This window comes from Mercenaria mercenaria, chromosome 5 (assembly GCF_021730395.1).
Source record: "Mercenaria mercenaria strain notata chromosome 5, MADL_Memer_1, whole genome shotgun sequence".
Taxonomy (NCBI): domain Eukaryota; kingdom Metazoa; phylum Mollusca; class Bivalvia; order Venerida; family Veneridae; genus Mercenaria; species Mercenaria mercenaria.
The window spans coordinates 4,218,336-4,237,588 of record NC_069365.1 but is presented as its reverse complement, the minus strand read 5'-3'; the positions used below and the strand labels follow the sequence as shown (position 1 = coordinate 4,237,588).

Below are 19,253 nucleotides of genomic sequence, written 5' to 3'. Positions count from 1 at the left end.
GAAGCGCAGAACACTCCAAAACAGCCATGAAGCCATGTATCGCAAAGAAGGCACGCAACAAAAAGAAACTGTAGTGGAAAAATATTGCAGAGAGGTGTTATATAGGTATAAGTTATATTTACGACAAAGGTTAGTGGCACTATCTTTTTCCCTTTGCGGAGATAGGAAGCCTAAAATTAGGTTAATTTGCCTGAAATAACTTAACACTGCGTGGTTTAAAAAAGTATATATGTATATACGCCTTCCAAATGCTAATGTGTAATTGAGTTGATTTACTTTCCTGTTCACAACCATATTAACCAAAGTTCAATGGATTGTGGTGTAATCATTAGTTTATTTAAGAAATAATGTGTAAAAAAACGTGTTTAACGTTATTAATGCGCAAAAATAGGTTAAACGTCCGCGGAATAATTTCACGAGGGCGTAGCCCGAGTGAATTATTCTCGGACGTATAACTGATTCGAGTGTATTTATTTAAATAAAACACGATTTTGCTATACATTATTTTGATTCTAACATGCTCTTAAAATAAAACAGTAGATAAAACATAGCAGCGCTCTTTCTTGGTCGCAACAAAAATATTGACGTCATCGCACGTTAACGTGACATCATTTTAGCGAAAACGTGTTGTAACAGAAACAAACATATTAGAATCTTATTTATTTCAAATCAATTCTGAAATAAATTTCCAATTTATTATAACCATTTTCAACACATCATTAGTATTTTTAAACAATAACCAAGAGGTTACGAAAAGTCAGCATTCAGTTTCTCTTTTAGTGCTTTACAAGGGAATATCTTTTTTGGAAAACGTCCATGGTGAGAACAAGCTAGCACCCGTACTCACAAACTTGGCAACCGACTCTTATACAGTGCATTATTCTGTTTTTATTACAGAAGAGTATACTTTATAAAGTTTATTAAGTCCTGTCCGTGACTTGTACGTACGGTATTTTAACGATGCCCGCCTTCGTTACTGAGTAGTTTTAACGGTTTGGGTATAAAAATGTTTTCGTCGTTCAGACATTCTGCATATCTAAGACGTATGATATAGCAAATCATCCGAAAGTTTATGTAGCAATGTGAAAAAGAAAGATTAAACAGTTGTTCAACATGATATGGCACTAGAATAAAAGAAAAATGTTCAAAACAGTTTCAGAACTACAGAAATAATTATATTTAACTTCTTTACAATGATTTTATTCACTAGTGTCATGAGGACACCGTCCTCGTTTCACTTTCCTTTTCCACTTAATTAGCTGTCAAAAGTTTCCGCGGATGTAACGAAGTGGTGTAGGCGGTAAATAGAAGGATATATTAACGTCGTTCTTGGAAGTACTTGAGCCTTTGCAATTCTTCCTGAATAACGTCACGTTTATGCTAAAATTAATTGTATTAGGAGGTAAACACTCATAAATCAAGTTATAAAGAATGAGCTTCAAATGCGTGATTCATGGTAACAACAAGTACTTTTGTTTAAAATGACTGTGTAAAATAAAGAGTGGGAAATAAAAAAAAAACCTGGTTAACATTATGAAAGTACAGACTACAAGGCCATAGAACAGGCTCGGTAAAAAATATGACTATCTGCCTTGTATGACCGACTATTCAATAGGTTTTTCTCTCAAATGGCATTGTTATCTTTTTATATTCCTATTGGTCAACGAAAGTAATAAAATTATTTATTGATCATTGTCATTTCGTATTCCATGCCTAATTTAATGCCGGCAATCATTTTGATGATGATAATGATAATGATGATATGATATCATATGAATGTGATATGATATGATATGATATGGTATGATTGCTAGCAACGAATGATGACGAAGAATGCAAAGGAAAAATGACTAACACAGACGACGATTAATCCTGAAGAATGCCGCAGACGACAAAAGCCGACGAAAAAGAATGCCCATGATTGATAATGACGACGAAGAAGAATGCCCCCAAAGAATTATTCTTACGAGGAAGAATGCTGGTGAATACGAATGCCGACGACAAAACATTCCGATAAAGATAATATCAACGACAAAGAATGCCGACGACGAGGAATGCCGACGATAAAAATGCCGACAACGAAAAATGCTGAAGACAAAGAATGCTGACGACGGGTATTTTTGTCGAAGAAGAATGCCGACGACGAAGAATGATGATGGAGAATATATGATTCCAGTGTCGATCCGCGTACAAGTATTGTGTCAGCAAAATAGGGTGCCAGTGCATATACATGGCTATTTAGACCTTGAAAACCGAAAACAATGAAATATAACATATATTTTGCGTCGCCAGTCCCGGCACCCAAGGCCATGAAGTCTGTCGGCAATGCAATGACAAAAATCCTAGCAATATGTCAGCGTGGTTCAATGTATCCACAAGCCCCACTAAACACTGTGTATTGCCATTGTTACAAAGATACAAGCCCTTTTCTAACACATGAAACATGACAAAAACCTACGATTTTAAACAGAACTGACCTCATACTGTTCCTGACGAGGACCTAAGTTGATTGTAACGTTACAGCAGTATCAGTAAGAGAGGTAATAATGCTCTGCTTTTAGCTTTAAATTTGTTCTGCAAGTTTGATAAACTGGAAGTAATGGCTTAACGTCATTTTCAGGAAAACGTAGAATAAAACACAGACATGAAAATCGCTTCATAAATAAATGACAATCCGTGAGTAAATTTACTTAATTAACCGACTACGTTACTATCCTTCTACAAATAAAATATTAAAATATTAAATATTAAAACGTCTGACAGGTTAAGAATTTCAAATGATGTCTTAAAATCAGCATGTTATGTGCGGATCTCTATAATCACGGACAAATGTCTGAAATCAAACACACGGACCTATACATTTTATTTCACCATATTATAGGCCGTGCGTTTCTTAACGACTGTATTAGCGAAAATTTTATTAAAAATGTGATTTTCCTATATTTACCTATTATCAAAAAACGTTCTATTCTCAGTGTCCTATTCTAAAACATTTAATGTAGTATTGAAACCTTGGATTAGCATTGTGACTATTATTCACACAGTAATGTAGATGTCAATAAATAGTTTATTAAAAGTCTCTTGTAATTCAGTTATGAATGACAATGTACTTTAGTTATAATTATGTACATTTTAAGTATAAAATGTTTCAACATGGGAATATGTTTTTATTCCATGTATATTGTACATTGATGAGACTGTAATACCATAAATAAATATAATATTTAACTGCTGTAACCCCTAAACCTTGTAGCAGTTAAGTAATGGCAGTTTTATCAGTTTACTGCTGTAGTAATGATGTAAATGCTAACTGCCAACTTTCTCTTTTTGTGTCGTTTCATTTTTGAACAATCAAAGGACCGATAACGTTTTTGGAAGAAATATGGCTAGTAAGACGAAGTGATGTGCTGAGAACCACGTTTTCAGTATTGCTTATAAAAGGCACCAGAATTTCATTTCGTCCATTGAAATTCCGTATATAGTATAAATATTATTATCATATCGGCGGTAAAACCTCTTAAATTGTAGATCACAATCTTAATTTCAAAGATATATCTTTGTCAGGATACGTGTTATATGACCCAGGGAAGTGCCTACGCCTTTAGTATCTTAAACAATGAAATAGGTCTAGTCGCTAAGGTGACTATTTATTAGAATACATGACAAACGAAATAGGATGTCCTTTGTTGAAACGTATAGCTGGTGTGACCAAATATCTCGTATATAAAATTTTCCTCTGGCTACCTTGCCTAAATGATTCGTGTACCAATGGTTCGTAAATGATTTCAGTTATGAGCTAGACAATTTCAGGGATCAGGCAAATCACTAAATGTTTCAAACTAACAGTCTTCAGTTAAGCTCAAACTCCTATAGGCTGGAGACTCTATACTTGACTGGTCTTTTTGTTGAAGTTCCCGTCAGACAATGTCTTTGAATCAACAACATACGAGTCCTATCGCATAGGTGCTCAAACTAACAATCTTCAATTAATAATAATTAGCTCAAACTCCTATAGGCTGGATACCCTATACTTGACTGGTCTTTTTGTTGAAGTTCCCGTCAGACAATGTCTTTGAATCAACAACATACATACGAGTCCTATTAATTGAAGTTACAACTCTGTATAATTGCCCAGACTCCTGGATGCTCAGCCCCTATATGCTATCATATGTAGCATACAACTGAACCGCCTATAAGCTGGAACTCTTCTAACTCAATAGATTACCAAACTCTGGGTCTCTGTCTCAGCTTTCCGATGCTCAGCCTATATAATTGCTATCGTCTATAGCATTCAACTACCTTTAAAGTAAAACTCCTATGCACTGGCCCTATAGTTCGAAACCTTGTTGAAATTCTGTGCACTCTTCTTTAGTCTATGAACTTCAAACGTCTTCTTTTTAATAATTTATCCGCCCTGACAGAGTAGTTGCAGTAACTTCCTTATCAAGGTACTGGGATGAATTATTAGTTGAATCCTCGATGTGTCTTCTTCAATCACTGGATACCGATCTCTCCTTATCCATCTTTCTATTTATACTATACCAGACGTGAACTTTGATTGGTGCTATTTATCGAACTTGTTTCTCATTGGTCCAAATTTATACATAGTATTTTACAACGAGTACTTGCTCAATCAAATATCTGGTTCCCTTTAACTGTTTTATATATAAAATAATGGACGCATTCGGCATACAAACCCGTGTTACTCTGACTAGATCACCCGAGTTCACCTGAGTGACACGAGTAACAACTGTAGTCTGAACGCTTTATCGGGTAACTGAAAATGATGGAGAACGTTACCTATATGCTAACAGTTCAAAAGCTTCCGAGCTGTAACAATAATATAGAATGGTTGCTACTTTTGACACATATTGAGGACAGACAGTCTGGTATCGTTGTTAGAGATGAACTGGTAAGACTTCTGTCAGAGTGAAAAATCAGACTGGATTATTATCAATCGACTTTTCAGATTCTGGGATCAAGTAACACTTGGAAAAATGTTCAGCCCATAATGTTTAACAGACTAGAAATTTCTATTTTATGTTAATTTATACTTTAAACTATTTCCGAAGCAAGAGCTACAACTTATATTAATCCTCTTATGTCTACACATGACTCTACTACCCCGAACCATTTCAAATTAAAAGGGTGTTTGGTATAATTATTTCTTTTTTTTTTCATTGTTGTGACTGAAATTCATTTAAGGAAACAGTGGAGACCCTGATCACATGATCCGTTTTGCGGTGTTCAATCTGCACTGTTTGCCAAGACCCGTTTATAGGACACTCGGCATAAAAATCACTCTGGACGGTAACCATTGCCATGCAGGTGTGAGATAAACTATTTTCCACATTTGAGCTGAATGCCAGGGACAGTTGCTGATATCTTTACCATTTTCAGCTATTTTTGTATATCTTGACAGGTGATCGAATCCACAACCTTCCATAGAAGAAATATGTTACGAAAATGAATAAGCTCAACTCTGCTGTCTCTATTCCCCCATGCTTATGAATTTCTTTTTGTTTTGCTTTTAATGAAAATGTCTTTGTTTATGACATAACTGAATTCACCATGCTCACAAATAGCACATAACAAACAGTATGCTTTTTCAAACTTTGTACGTAGTACAGCCATGAAATGTGCTAAATGCTAGATTGACTTTTAAAAGAACAAGTTCCAGTTCTTGATGTTGTTCAATTGGGTTCATCACCATTTCCAACAATCATATTGCCATATATGACTGACGGTCACTAATGGTAACAAATGTTCACTCCCCCTGGCAAGTTTAGCAACGTAAGTGGCTTACCAGTATGCTTTCATAAGGACCTGACAACTATACATTCGTATGAACTGAGGTAGATTGCAAATGGCCATGGAAATAATTTCTTCGCTAACCGGATCAAACCCGTGACCTTTGGCCTGGCAGTACAGTGCATCAACTACTGAGCTAACTAGAGAACAGTACTATATGAGTATGAAAGAAGGTTTGTCGACAAGTAGGGAGGTTGAATTTTTTACTTATAACTTCAACATTAATGTGTGGCTTATTTTGTGGATTATTTGTCATATCACTAACTATGTGTTCTTAAGCCTACATGTTTTTCTCAAAGTTGTCCCTTTGAACCTGGAAAGAAAACTTAAAAGCTTTAAGAATCAGATCAGAACCCTCGAAATATGCTTAATATGGATGTTGCTGTAAGAAGCAGATTTCTCAACCTCTGTCCTATTCAGCAGTATTACAGATGGGGGCATAAATGCCAAAAGAGCATTTCAAAGTTACTCTGCATTTAGAAGAAAGCAAAAGGTTTTAAAATAACAATGACAGCACGCTCCACTATTCGAAGGCAGTTGCCAGTATGAATGACTTTCGGTTCTAGAACTGAAATAATGATTCAAGGATTATTTGACTTGATTCTATGATCTCGCTTTAAAACCCTAAATAGATATAAGAAGTTTTCAACCCAGTAACGCCCTTAGTTTTGACAAGAGCATCTTAATGGTAAAATTTTAACCGTCATTTTCTTACTACAAAACAAAGGGACATAACTTTGCCAAAATTAAAGTAAGTGTTATGGAACTTGATGCTTTTACCTTGCTTTACAACCCTGAAGACATGTTAACCCAATGCCCCCATTAGTTTTGGAGATAGTAACTTGCATGCAAACACAACAATATCTATGCACAAAAAAGAGGGCATAACTTGTCCAAAATTAAGGTTATGGGAATTGATGCTTTGACCTTTCTTTACATCACTAGATACATGTATGGAAGATTTAATCCAATATCTGCATTAGTTTCCGAGATAGTAACTTGCACGCAAAACTTTAACCTGCTTTTTCTAAGTTTAAACAGTGGGGCATAACTAGGCCAAAGTAAGAGTTATGGAAGTTGATGCCATGTCCTTTACAACATGGAAGACATGTGTGAAGTTTCAACCCAGTATCTGCATTAGTTTAAAAAATAACTTGCATGCAAACCTTTAACCCCAAAAAGGGGTCTGACTCAAGTAACAGTTATGAGGCTTGTGATGTGTTGATATGACCTTATTCTACAGACCCGACGAAATGTGTGAAGTTTTAACCAAACATCTGTATTAGTTTGGATATACTAACTTGCATGTAAAACTTAAAACTGCATTTTCTAAGTCCAAAAGGGGCATGATTTTGTCAAAATACTTAAAAGAGTAATGGGACTTTATCATCTGTGGTTAGTTAAAGACCTTAAAAAGTAAAAATAGGTTTCAAAGCAATATATCTATAAATGAGACCCATAATTTGCATTAGATTCGATCAAGAGTTATCTAATTTGATTTTTTTGGTAGGTCTGATGAGTGGAAAAAGTTGTTTGAAGTTTCAAATTCAATATCATCTGTGCTTATTGAGATAAAGCTTTGATAGTAATTGCACTCAAAAGTTTACAAGTCTACCAATGACGCCATGTTTAAAGTGTTAATGCATTCGGATACGATCACCCGCCTTTTCCAGCTTCAGGAGGTGGGTAGAATTCGGGTGACACAACTACTATCGCCCGGGTTACACGAGTTATACTCGAGTAATACCCAGGGTGACTCGGGTTAGCTCGAGTATGTATGCCGAACGCGCCCAATGTGTCATGCTGGGATCCAATTATCCGCATAATAAACCCAAATCAGCCACAAATGACCCAAATTCTATTATTAACAGCAATTCAACAATAATTATAGCAATGATAGCGTGAAAAGAGTGTCAAGCACTATCTATGCTTATGTGTAACATTATCAATATATCAAACATACAAATTATTCTGACAATCTTCAATAATAGAGAGGGAAAGATACATAAGTCACAGTAGCCCAAGATCAAAACAGGCTTGTAATGCGATTTCCTACCTGCGTTGAGACGTATACGGATGCGTTTTGTGAAAACTGAAAAAAAAAAAAAACATCTAGTATCACATTTTGCAGCAATTTTTCAATGTAAAAACACATCTGGGTTTATAGGTTGGGAAATAATTAGGCTAATTAAGCACTGAGTTAATTTAACAGTGTTAAGACACCCTAGCTAGAAAACAGAGATTGCTGTTGTGTTACCGTCATGTTCAGTTTGTCCAATACAGTTTCAGGAATACCGCTCAACAACGCGTTACGGTAATCGTCATACAGCCAGGTAACTGGCAACCCTATACCGCATAATACTGCATAACAATCGTCATACAGCCAGGTAACTGGCAACCGTATACCGCATAATACTGCATAACGATCGTCATACAGCCAGGTAACTGGCAACCCTATACCGCATAACACTGCATAACGATCGTCATACAGCCAGGTAACTGGCAACCCTATACCGCATAATACTGCATAACAATCGTCATACAGCCAGGTAACTGGCAACCCTATACCGCATAATACTAGATAACGATTGCTGCACATAGAGCTGACCTGCAGATCAATATTCATACTGCACATGGATTATTCACGACATTCATTGTTTCTATCACGATCACCGACATTACAGTTATTTGACCTGTGGTGAAGACAAAGGTTAGTTTTAGTAAACGTTTTATTTTGAATACAAAGTGCCAAGAAAGAAAGCTGAGAGTGCAATTTTGTATGTCATGTGAGATCTAGGTTAAGTACTGGAGCTTTGCATAAATTATGGTTAATGTTGTAATTTCAGCTCGTGTTTTCTTATATATAACATAGTAACATATGGCATCACCATGAAGATTGGATTACAGTTCGTAACAAGCTTAAACATTTACATTTAGCTGCTTGATTAACTAAAGGAAAGTTAAAGCACACAAAGACACTATTCTTAATCTAAGGAAATATATTGTATTTATTACTGAATGCCTGTACAATATTACTGATAAAAAATTAGATAACCTAAAATCTTGTGATGGAAATTTCTATAAAAAATTTAAATGTCCCTAACAGTTTTAAATTATCATCTGTTTATAGTTTCAGTCTTATTATATCACATAGACAAATAAAACTTTAAGGCTGTTTATTGTCAGATCTTTACGAAAATATTAGTTTAATTTCCATGGAGGCTTCTTTCAGTTAAGGAACCTGTAGTTACACTCGGCAATTTCCGTGTAATTACGTATTCTCATACGGCAGTTTGGTATTCTTCGGACGTAAACACATAACACTCGGGAAAAACGGGAAATGCCGAAACTGCATACGGAAAGTACGTAATAGAGGAAAAATATCTAAAATTATATTACAGATTATGTACATTCACAGATCCTGAGGCACAATAAGCTCTTTAAGGCGATAAGTGGTATTAACAAAAGTTCTACAGATATAAGACCCAATGTGGTTATGCTGCCATTTTGTAATGCCGGGGAAGAAACATTGATTTGATATTTCTTTAACTAAGTACAAAATGATTTCTTTGTTAGTAGCTGACTCATATCCCCTGAAGCAAGAGTAACCCGAATTGTACATAGTTGCAAGAAACATTGAAATAACGATTCTTTTTCTTCATGCTATTCTTAAAACTGTTTTCAAAAGAAGTATTTTTCCTGGATAACCGCATCTACTAAAATGTTTGTATATACAATGTACAAAAGTAGAAAGGGTAGACTGATAAAGACACATCTAAAGCTGAACCAAAGGTTCTCAGATCGTGAATTTATATCAACTCTAGACATATTATTTTTTCAAATTCCATACATGTACATGATACAGGAATGCATGCAATTTGAAATTTTCTTTAACTAGTAATTTTACTGGATCTTTTTCATACCAGTGTAACACCTTTTGGGATAGTATAATATGGTTTATATACATATACGTACTGAATTATACTAAGCTTCTCTCTGTATGTAACATGTGTTAGTGTCATTAAATGACGTTGGGCAAACTGAGACTCATTTGCGATTTCGTCCTGGAATATAACGGTCCGTAATGGAAACAAAAATATTGCTAGGATTTCTAGTGTTTGCGACTTTATGCCATCTTGGATATTCGTGTTCATGTTTGCCTATGAGTTTTACGAAGAAGTATTGCGATGCCGACTTCGGTTCGTTTCATTTAGTATTTGTTTAAATGATGGCGACACTCTCATGGATGTTTTTGTAAAAATAAGGTCCTCTCAACATTTCTTGATATGTTTTGTAATTGTACCGTTTGATGTGTATGTATAGGCAAATTTGTACGTTAAACTTGGTGGACAAATTATTGCATTGCACGATAAACATTTGATTTGTAAAAGCAAAACACAACTTCCCCAATTCCTTTCTGTCCTGTTGTTTCTACCTCATTGTTACCTATCGTCATGATTGATCTAGATGGTCAAGATATATTACTGAACTGTTCAAAAATATGGACAAAACACAAGATGTATTTCAACGACAATTGATATGAGAAATCTGATGTAACACGTCGATTATTTTCCAACTGTTGCTGTTAAAGCCCAACATGTTAGCAGCATTAGACTTAGACCTATTCTTCCCTTTTCTGTTTTCTTTTAGATTTTCTATCTGCCTATTATGATGCCGGTTTACACTTGGACGGAACAAGTCTAGTTGTTCTTCTGTTGCTGTTCTGTGTTTGCATTATTGTCCATGTACATTTACATGGGTAATTATGTAAGTGCGTACAGAGCGGCAATAGGGTCCTTTTATAACTGTATTCAGGGGGAACAAAAACATAAACGTCTGTATATGAGTCTACCAATACATACATTTATTAAAGTGTTTGAAAGTGTTTATTTACTTGATTGTTGGTTTATTAGAATATTTCTTACTTTTTCTTATAGTCTCAAAAACTAATTGCAGCTTCATCCCAAGTTTAGATATGTCTGAACAAAAAGTTATTGTTTCTTATGTCATGTATTAATTTCCAAAGCTGTCTTTGATAACAGACTATATCTGTTGATTGTTATCTATCTCCTTCTACTTTCAGGAAATGTTGAATTAAACCCAGGGCCGGGTAACAACCAAAATCAATGTTTATCTATTTTCCATCAAAATATAAGAAGTATTAGGCATAAATTAGACTTTGTTAAAGACTTTTTACTAGATTTTGGCATCTGTCTTATATTTCACTGAGACTCATTTAAACAACATTACTAGTATTACAGATGAATCGTTAACTATTCAAGGATATGAAATATACAGAAAAGATAATACTGCACATTCAGGTGGTTATATTGCTGTTTCATCAAAACTAATATCTGTTAGGTTAAATTTACTTGAAAATTATCTACCAGAGTCACTATGGATAGCTGTTAAGGACAGGAGTAGTCAATACTTAATAGGGACAGTTTATCGTGCCCCAAATAGTTCTGCAGAATTTTGGAACAAATTAGAATTATGTTTAGAAAAGGCATTTGAAATATCGACAAAAATTATATTATTAGGAGACATAAATGAAGATCAATTAAACGATAGTAATCATAAATTTAAGGATGTATTGATGATTAATAATATGTACAACATCATAGAAGAACCTACTAGCGTCTCAAACTCTTCGTCTACACTTACTGATCCAATAGCACTCTCGGATGAAATTATAAGTTGCAATTCAGGTGTATATCCAACTATTAATGATATTAGTGATCATTTTGGAACATACGTCCATATTGAAATGTCACTAAAGTGTTCAGCACCATATAAACGCAGGGTTTGGAATTATAAGCGTGCAGACTTCAATAAACTAAATGAACTTATATCTAATACTGACTGGTCCTTTCTATTATTAGGTTCCTTACACAATGCCAGTTCAATGTTTACTTCGACTTTTTTAGAGTTTGCTAAACAATGTATACCTACATCTTTTGTAACAATTCGACCAAATGATCGGCCCTGGTATGACAGTGAAATTCGTCGTTATTCGCGAAAGAGAGACCGCCAAAAATCAAAGTCTATTCGTACTAAACGTGAATCTGGTTGGAACATTTTTAAAAAATTTCGCAACAAAGTAAATAACCTAAAGAAACATGCAAAGGAATTATTTTTGCAAAGGAATTATTTTTCAACAATTTAGAAACAAATATTTGTGATCTCAATACAAGTAATCCGAGGCAATACTGGAAAATGGTAAAAATGTTGATAAAAATAATAGTGATAAATGTGAAAGCATACCGCCGTTAAAATGTGAAAATGATAATTATGCTTTTTCAGATTTAGAAATAGCAAATTGTTTAAATGATTAATTTGTTTCTATATCAAATATTGATGATTCAGAATCAGCCCTTCCTCCTAATGTAAGGAAAACCGATAATTTGATAGAAAATATTATTATAACCGAAGTAGAAATATCGGATATTTTACAGTCTCTAAACACAAATAAAGCCAACGGTCCGGATGAAATAAGTCATAAAATGTTAAAGGAAACAGCAAAATCAGTGTGTAAACCTTTATGTTTGTTATTTAGCAGATCCCTAAATGAAGGTAAATATCCAGACATATGGAAATCTGCTAATGTAATTCCACTTTTTTAAAAAGGGGATAGAAACTTACCCTCCAATTACAGACCTATTTCTCTGATAAGTTGCGTGGGTAAAGTGATGGAACGTGTTGTATATAAACAAATATATAATTATTTACACTTTAACAACCTAATTTATAATAATCAGTCAGGATTCTTAACGGGCAGATCAACGGTTTATCAGCTTATAGACATGTACAACCAAGTAACATATGGTCTAGATAATAAAATCCCAACTTGCATGATCTTCTGTGATATATCAAAAGCGTCCGATAGTGTGTGACACAAAGGTCTTTTATTTAAAATTAAATAATATGGCATTGAAGGAAACTTATGGTCCTGGTTATCTGATTATTTAACATTAAGAAATCAAAAAGATTTATCAATTCTAGTTTCTCACAATCAAAGTTTATAAATGCTGGAGTTCCGCAAGGCTCAGTGTTAGGCCCTTTACTTTCCTTAATCTATGTAAATGATATCGCAGAAAATCTTTTAAGTGTTACGCGACTTTTTGCTGACGATAGCTCCCTTGCTGTTACCTCAAGCAACATTGAATATATTGAAACTACGTTAAATAACGATCTAAGGCAGATCAATGAGTGGGCAAAACAGTGGTTAGTTCAGTTCAATCCCCAAAAAAAAAACTGAAGTTATGTTCTTTTCCTTAAGATCCTTTAGAAAACCAAAATTATATTTTAATGACATAAAATTAGATTACGTCCAACATCACAAACACCTTGGGTTAACTTTAAGTCAGGATTGCAAATGGCACGAACACATAAATAATATTTCTGCATCAGCTTCTAAGGTACTTGGTTCAATGAGGGCACTTAAATTTAGGTTAAAAAGAGTTTCATTAAACCAAATCTATTAATCTTACATGAGACCTATATTAGAATATGCATCTGTCGTTTGGGATGACTGCACTGAATATGAAAAACTTTCATTAGAAAGACTTCATTATGAAGCTGCAAGAATAGTTACAGGTTTAACCAAATCAGTTTCTATCAATAAACTTCTTGTTGAAATAGGATGGGTGTCACTTTCTGATATAAGAAAAATTCAAAAACTAATTACAATTTTTAAAGGACACAATGATCTATTACCAGATTACATAAATAGAATTTTTCCAAACATTGTTACAGAAAATGTACCGTACAATCTACGTAATAGTGAAGATTATATTACCATTGCTAGGAGAACCCAGATACTCGTATTCATTTATCCCATCTTCAATTTCCTTATGGAACAATCTTGAATTTGAAATTCGGAATTCACCATCACTAAGTATTTTCAAATGTAGATTAAAGAAAACATTTCAACTACCGCCTGTTCCTTCTTATTATCTTGTGGATGAAAGACGTTATTCAGTATATCATGCAAGAATAAGAAACAATTGCAGTAACTTAAACAATGACCTTTTTTTAAATCTTCGTGAAAATTCAACATGTCACTGTGGAGCCGTATGCGAAGATATTGAGCATTACTTTTTTCAATGTCCAGCTTTTAACGAACAACGCATAAATCTATATAGGTTGACACGACATTTTCATCCTTTGAACTTGGACTGTTTGTTATTGGGAAAAACATGTGCTGTTACCAGAGGAAAATGAAGAACTATTCATCGAAGTTTAAAATTATATAAAACATACTAATCGTTTTGAATAGTAATTGGATGTGTATCATTAATAGTCCTTAATTACATCCCTCGTGACTCTAAAACTCGTTCTTAATCCTTGTGTCAACTTCTTCAATCTGTTCGACCTCTTTTCTTCTTTCTTATAAGGTCTTTAAGCAACCAAAACATAAATATTGCTCATTTGCATTGTATTTTGCTCCTTTAGGTTATAATTGTCAGCCGATCAACTTTTATATGTTTTTCGTTAGGGGAGGGCATTCATTAATGTTGTAAGAACTTGTTGCCCAACCCTTTTTGCTTTACTTCTTTATGCTGTGTATATGTTCTGTTATTGTAAATATGTATAGAGCAAATAAAATATGATTAAACTATTTCAGCGACAGTTGTCGAAGCTGAAAAGTCTATATCTGGATATTAATCATTATGAACGACCGCTACAGGAGCTAAAAATTTCTAATTCTAACATAATACGACATTGATACACATTTGATATTATTATTTTATCTGACTGTCGCTGATTTGTGAAAACAGTTCGTGCTTTCTAAATTTCTATGCTAATATGTTTTCAGCCACGCTGGTGAATTTTAACTTACGGTTTATTAGTTGAAATATTGTCCATTTGTTGCTGGATAAATGTTTTTAGATCCTTAACAGTGAGTGGTACTAGTGCAATAAACCATCTGTAACAGTAAGTGGTAAAAGTGCAGTGAACATTATATCATCTCTAACATAGGTACTAATGCAATGAACATTTAACCATTTCTAACAGTAATAGGTACTAGTGCAATGAACATTAAACCATCTCTAACAGTAATAGGTACTAGTGCAATGAACATTAAACCATCTCTAACGGTGATAGGTACTCATGCAATGTACACTCAAATATCTCTAACAGTGATAGGTACTAGTGCAATGAACACTAAACCATCTCTAACAGTATGTTGTGCTAATACAATGAACACCAAAACACTATACTATCTCTAAAATTGAGTGGTTCTAGTGCAATAAACACTAAACCATCTCTAACAGTGAGTGAACTAGTCCAATAAACACTAGAGAATCACTAACAGTGAGTGGTACTGGTGCAATGAATTCTAAACCATCTCTAACATTGAGTGATGCTAGCACAATAAACACTTAACAATTTCTAAGAGTGAAAGGTACTAGTGCAATAAACACTAAACAATTTCTAACGGTGAAAGGTACTAGTGCAATAAACACTAAACAATCTCAAAAGTACTAGTGCAATGAACACTAAACCAACTCTAAAGTGACTGGTTCTAGTACATTGAACACTGGACCATCCTTAACAGTGAGTGGTAGTAGTACAATGAACATTAAACTATCTTTATCAATAGGTGGTATTAGCACAAGAATTAATAACTACAGCGAAAAGGGTAATACAAACGTTCCTTAGAAACAAATACTTCGTTTAACAGCACATGTTCGTATCATTTTAATCTACTAAGAATTTTAACCTTCAGTAATGTCAAAAAAATATGTTTTTATTTAAGATTGGTAACTTTCTATTTATTTACTTATAGTTGCGAAAGTTCGAGTAAGAAGTAATCTGAAAAACCCCAGTGGGCAACAGGACTTCAACGACTTCTACAAGATACGGAGGATAGGTGCTCCTTGGAAAGTAAATTTAAATAAAAAAAACTTTTGTAAAGTATCATTTCTATTCTATATATAAATACAGTGTAACAGCCAATGAAATGCTTACTGCAATTCTGCTCCGCATCAATGAACTTAAACAATGTATATTGCTTTGTATATAGGTTAAGCTAACTTACCTGTCATGTCAGGACGTTACATAAACGTTGTCGGTTGACAGTAATAAATGTTCCTCTTGTTAATTATTCTTTAAGGGTTCTGTCAAACGAAGAACTCGCGTGTATACAGCCAGTAATGATGCAATGTGTGGCGTATACTTGCAGAAAGGAAAAAAATACCTACTTGCAGGTACTGTAGTATGTTTTACACGTTTCAGCGTGTCAGTTATTAACGCTTTGCCTTAATTAAAGTTTGCAACATGGTGAAAGTACTTTCCAAAGAGAGTTTTCTAGTTTCGGAATGTCCTTAGTGACTATAGAGTTGTGAACTTAATACTTTATGAAGTTTCCGATTTATTTTTTGTTTGTTTTAGATTTTCAGTACATATTTTCGAGGTCGACATGGATGTATATTGACCATAACCAATGTTATGAAAATATGATTTAGTATTGGTGAAGCATATTTTATTACAAATGTACTTTACTATCAAAGACTTGGTATTCACTAAAAATCTAGTTGTCAAACAAATAATGAAAATGTGCACTAGACTAAGAAAACAATGAAATCGTTAAAAAGAAAATTTGGAACAAAAACTACAAAAAATTCAAACTAATCTTGTTCACAGTGTTGTACAAGTATATTTCTTTATTATCAAAGTCTGCCACTGTATTATGGCGGTAAAACCAAATTATTGACATTTCAATACAATTTTATCAGACGCCGCCAGCGGCGTCGAGTATATGGGATACACTTTCATTTTGAACCATGTAATGATGGCAATGAATAGTTTCGAAACGATAAATAGAACACAGTGAATAGTGTGCTAAAGGACATACGATTTTGCACAATATATTTTAGTGAATAAATTTGCTTTGATTTTGTATGACTAGTCAGTTGCTCTGGTTGTATTATATCTTGTTACTTGTTTCTTTTTTTTAACTTTTATAAATATAATTTCTATTATAGTTTATTTTGTATCTGTCCATTCCTGTCTAACTAGAAAAAAGATTTTCATTAAAACATTTCCTACACTCTGGCAGTGGGTTATAATGCTTGCTAAATTTCTTGTAACCAGACACTGACATATTTCTAGTAATCTTACGGTTCAACAAAGAGGACTTCAGGTTTACCGTTCGTCTTCTATGATATTCCAAAAGTATATAAGAAAGGTTCGTGATATTTGCTTTGTGTAGGGGCAACATAGAGATAATGCAGGTTATATTATTATTTTCTTGGACAAAATTTTTGGTTGCTTTGGCGACGGAAACAGTGAAATGCTGTGTATAATCTGAATACTGAAATATATAATGTATGTTACTAAGGTCTATGAAACTTTATCAGTGAATAGAAAACATTACATTACGATAATAAAAATAATGGTTTCTGTGAACCACAACTCTGAAACTCCATACACATGTATCTGCATATAAGAACTTTCCACAGATACTGACCTTAGTTGGTGAAATAATTACTTTAAATTTGTATGTAAAGTGACCACCTCTCCACAATGTCAATGTCATTGCAGGTAGAGGATTCGTATTGCAGGGTAATACTTCTTTATCATGTTTATTCTTGACTGTTTTTTAACAGTTTATAACATATACTGTACTATGTGCTAATGGTGATAATTTGTAACAAGTCAGTCTAACACAGTAATGATCAGGTAATTTCTCATATTGCAGTAAATGTACTTCAGACACAACATTTGGCTGCGTCTTTGATGCTTGCATCAGTTAATTTCATTGTTACATTTGAAGGATATTTATATAATAACTCCTGTTCATATTGATCAGCAAATGTGCACATTGCAGGGAAATTTTGGTTTAAGGTAATTTTGAACGTTTGATAAACCAGAATTGACGACAATGCGTTGTTTATCCGGAAAACCTAGAATAATGCTTTATATCCATTATACAGGTAGCATACATTTTGCCGAATGCTCGCTATATTAGGTGTTAAACAGTAAGTGCTACTTTTAAGTTAATTTTCATTGTAGAAATTTTCATTTTATCAAACTTAATCAATCTAATAACTAAATACAAGCAGCAATGATAGGACTTCAATTTATATTTGGCGATTTTTAAAAAAAATAAGCCCTGGGATCTATTTTTATTAGGTCATATAATTGAACACGTGCTAACAGTTTCATTAAAAGCTACATTGTTGAACCTTTTCTTTACGCAAAAGTGTCATAGAAAGTGCTATTATCCCATACAAGCCCATTGTCAAAATTGACCGGAGAAACATTATTTTCAAATCGGTCTAACAAAAAAAACATACAAAAAAAAAAACAACAATAAAGAAAAGACGAAGCACATCATGGCTGAATTTCTTAAAATTTTACATGTGTAAAAGCAGATATGAATAAGCACCTCGTAATAATTGCCCATAAAATGTGAAACGCTGTAAAATGTGCTATGAATATATAACTGGTCTTTTTATGATGTGTGTTTGCAAGTTTATGTATAGTCACCATTGGTTAGATATGTGGGCCATGTTAGTAATTTTTAGATGGAGGCTCGTACAAGATAAGGAAGACATTCCTATCCCAGGTGATTCCCTGGTTCTTTAGTGTGTTAGGTGAAAAGCACACTAAGTGCATTTTGGTTGGAAGAGCGAGGGCTCGAGCATATGAGGCCTCGTTTCGTAGTCAGACAGTGTGACCTACTGACTACTGCGTCCCTTTTTCTTTTTATTCATTTTGTAATGTTCAATTTAAAGGTAACATGGTTGGAAATAAATTGAGAATTAACCTGTGCTCGTCTATATATGAAAGGACACCACTGTCACGGCAGATCAGAAAAATGAAGAAAAACAGACGACTTTGCATACCTACTATTTTTAATGCAAACAAGGTAGAATAATTAAAGTACATTTATCTTGTAATTTTGTATGATTTTAGGTTTAATGCTTGAAAATGGCATTTGAGGAGCTATGAAGAATGAAAAATTTTGTAATGAATAAATTCTAAAATATTGTTTCCTGATAATAGCCATACATATATATTTGTTTTTTTGTTTTTTTACTTCAGTTTGATTCTTTCCTTACAGTTTAGGGCGGCGAGGACAAGCGGAAAATAGTACAACTTTCAAAGACCTCAAATACGTGTAATTCTTGCAATTTAGAAATAAATTACACCAAGATAAATTAACATCTTGTTCGTTGTCTAATTCCAGGAACTTTGAAATCTTAAACTGCGAGTACTTTTATTTGTATATCAATCGTTTCAGAAACCATTTATTGTTATTCTTCAGCTCAATATTGTTTATTTATTTATTAGTGAGACAGTAACATATTAAAGAAGCTGTATTAAACGCGATACAATCTACAAGTTTAACGTTTGTGTTAAGGTAGTGTCCGTAATTACAACCGGTAATTTCTGTTCAATTACGCTTTCTTGCACTCTTCGGTTGTAAT

The 19,253-nt window shown here is 33.7% G+C and overlaps 1 protein-coding gene across 1 annotated transcript; it reads left to right on the top strand.

The window, feature by feature from the left end:
• The first annotated feature begins 9,843 nt into the window (after nucleotides 1-9,843).
• LOC123558750 (metalloproteinase inhibitor 2-like) lies at nucleotides 9,844-19,005 on the top strand. The gene is made up of 5 exons (XM_053544806.1): nucleotides 9,844-10,010; nucleotides 15,605-15,702; nucleotides 15,932-16,025; nucleotides 18,558-18,691; nucleotides 18,887-19,005. Exons 1-5 carry the CDS (start codon nucleotides 9,896-9,898, stop codon nucleotides 18,914-18,916), a joined length of 471 nt encoding a protein of 156 aa, XP_053400781.1. The 5' UTR covers nucleotides 9,844-9,895; the 3' UTR covers nucleotides 18,917-19,005.
• The last annotated feature ends 248 nt before the right edge of the window (nucleotides 19,006-19,253 follow it).

What these genes read in the sequence shown, in the direction of transcription:
- LOC123558750 (XM_053544806.1), top strand. Translation starts at nt 9,896, where the DNA reads ATGGAAACAAAAATATTGCTAGGATTTCTAGTGTTTGCGACTTTATGC. An exon ending in GTATTGCGATGCCGACTTCG is followed by an intron (nt 10,011 to 15,604) that starts GTTCGTTTCATT and finishes ATTTACTTATAG; the next exon opens with TTGCGAAAGTTCGAGTAAGA. An exon ending in CTATTTTTAATGCAAACAAG is followed by an intron (nt 18,692 to 18,886) that starts GTAGAATAATTA and finishes CTTTCCTTACAG; the next exon opens with TTTAGGGCGGCGAGGACAAG.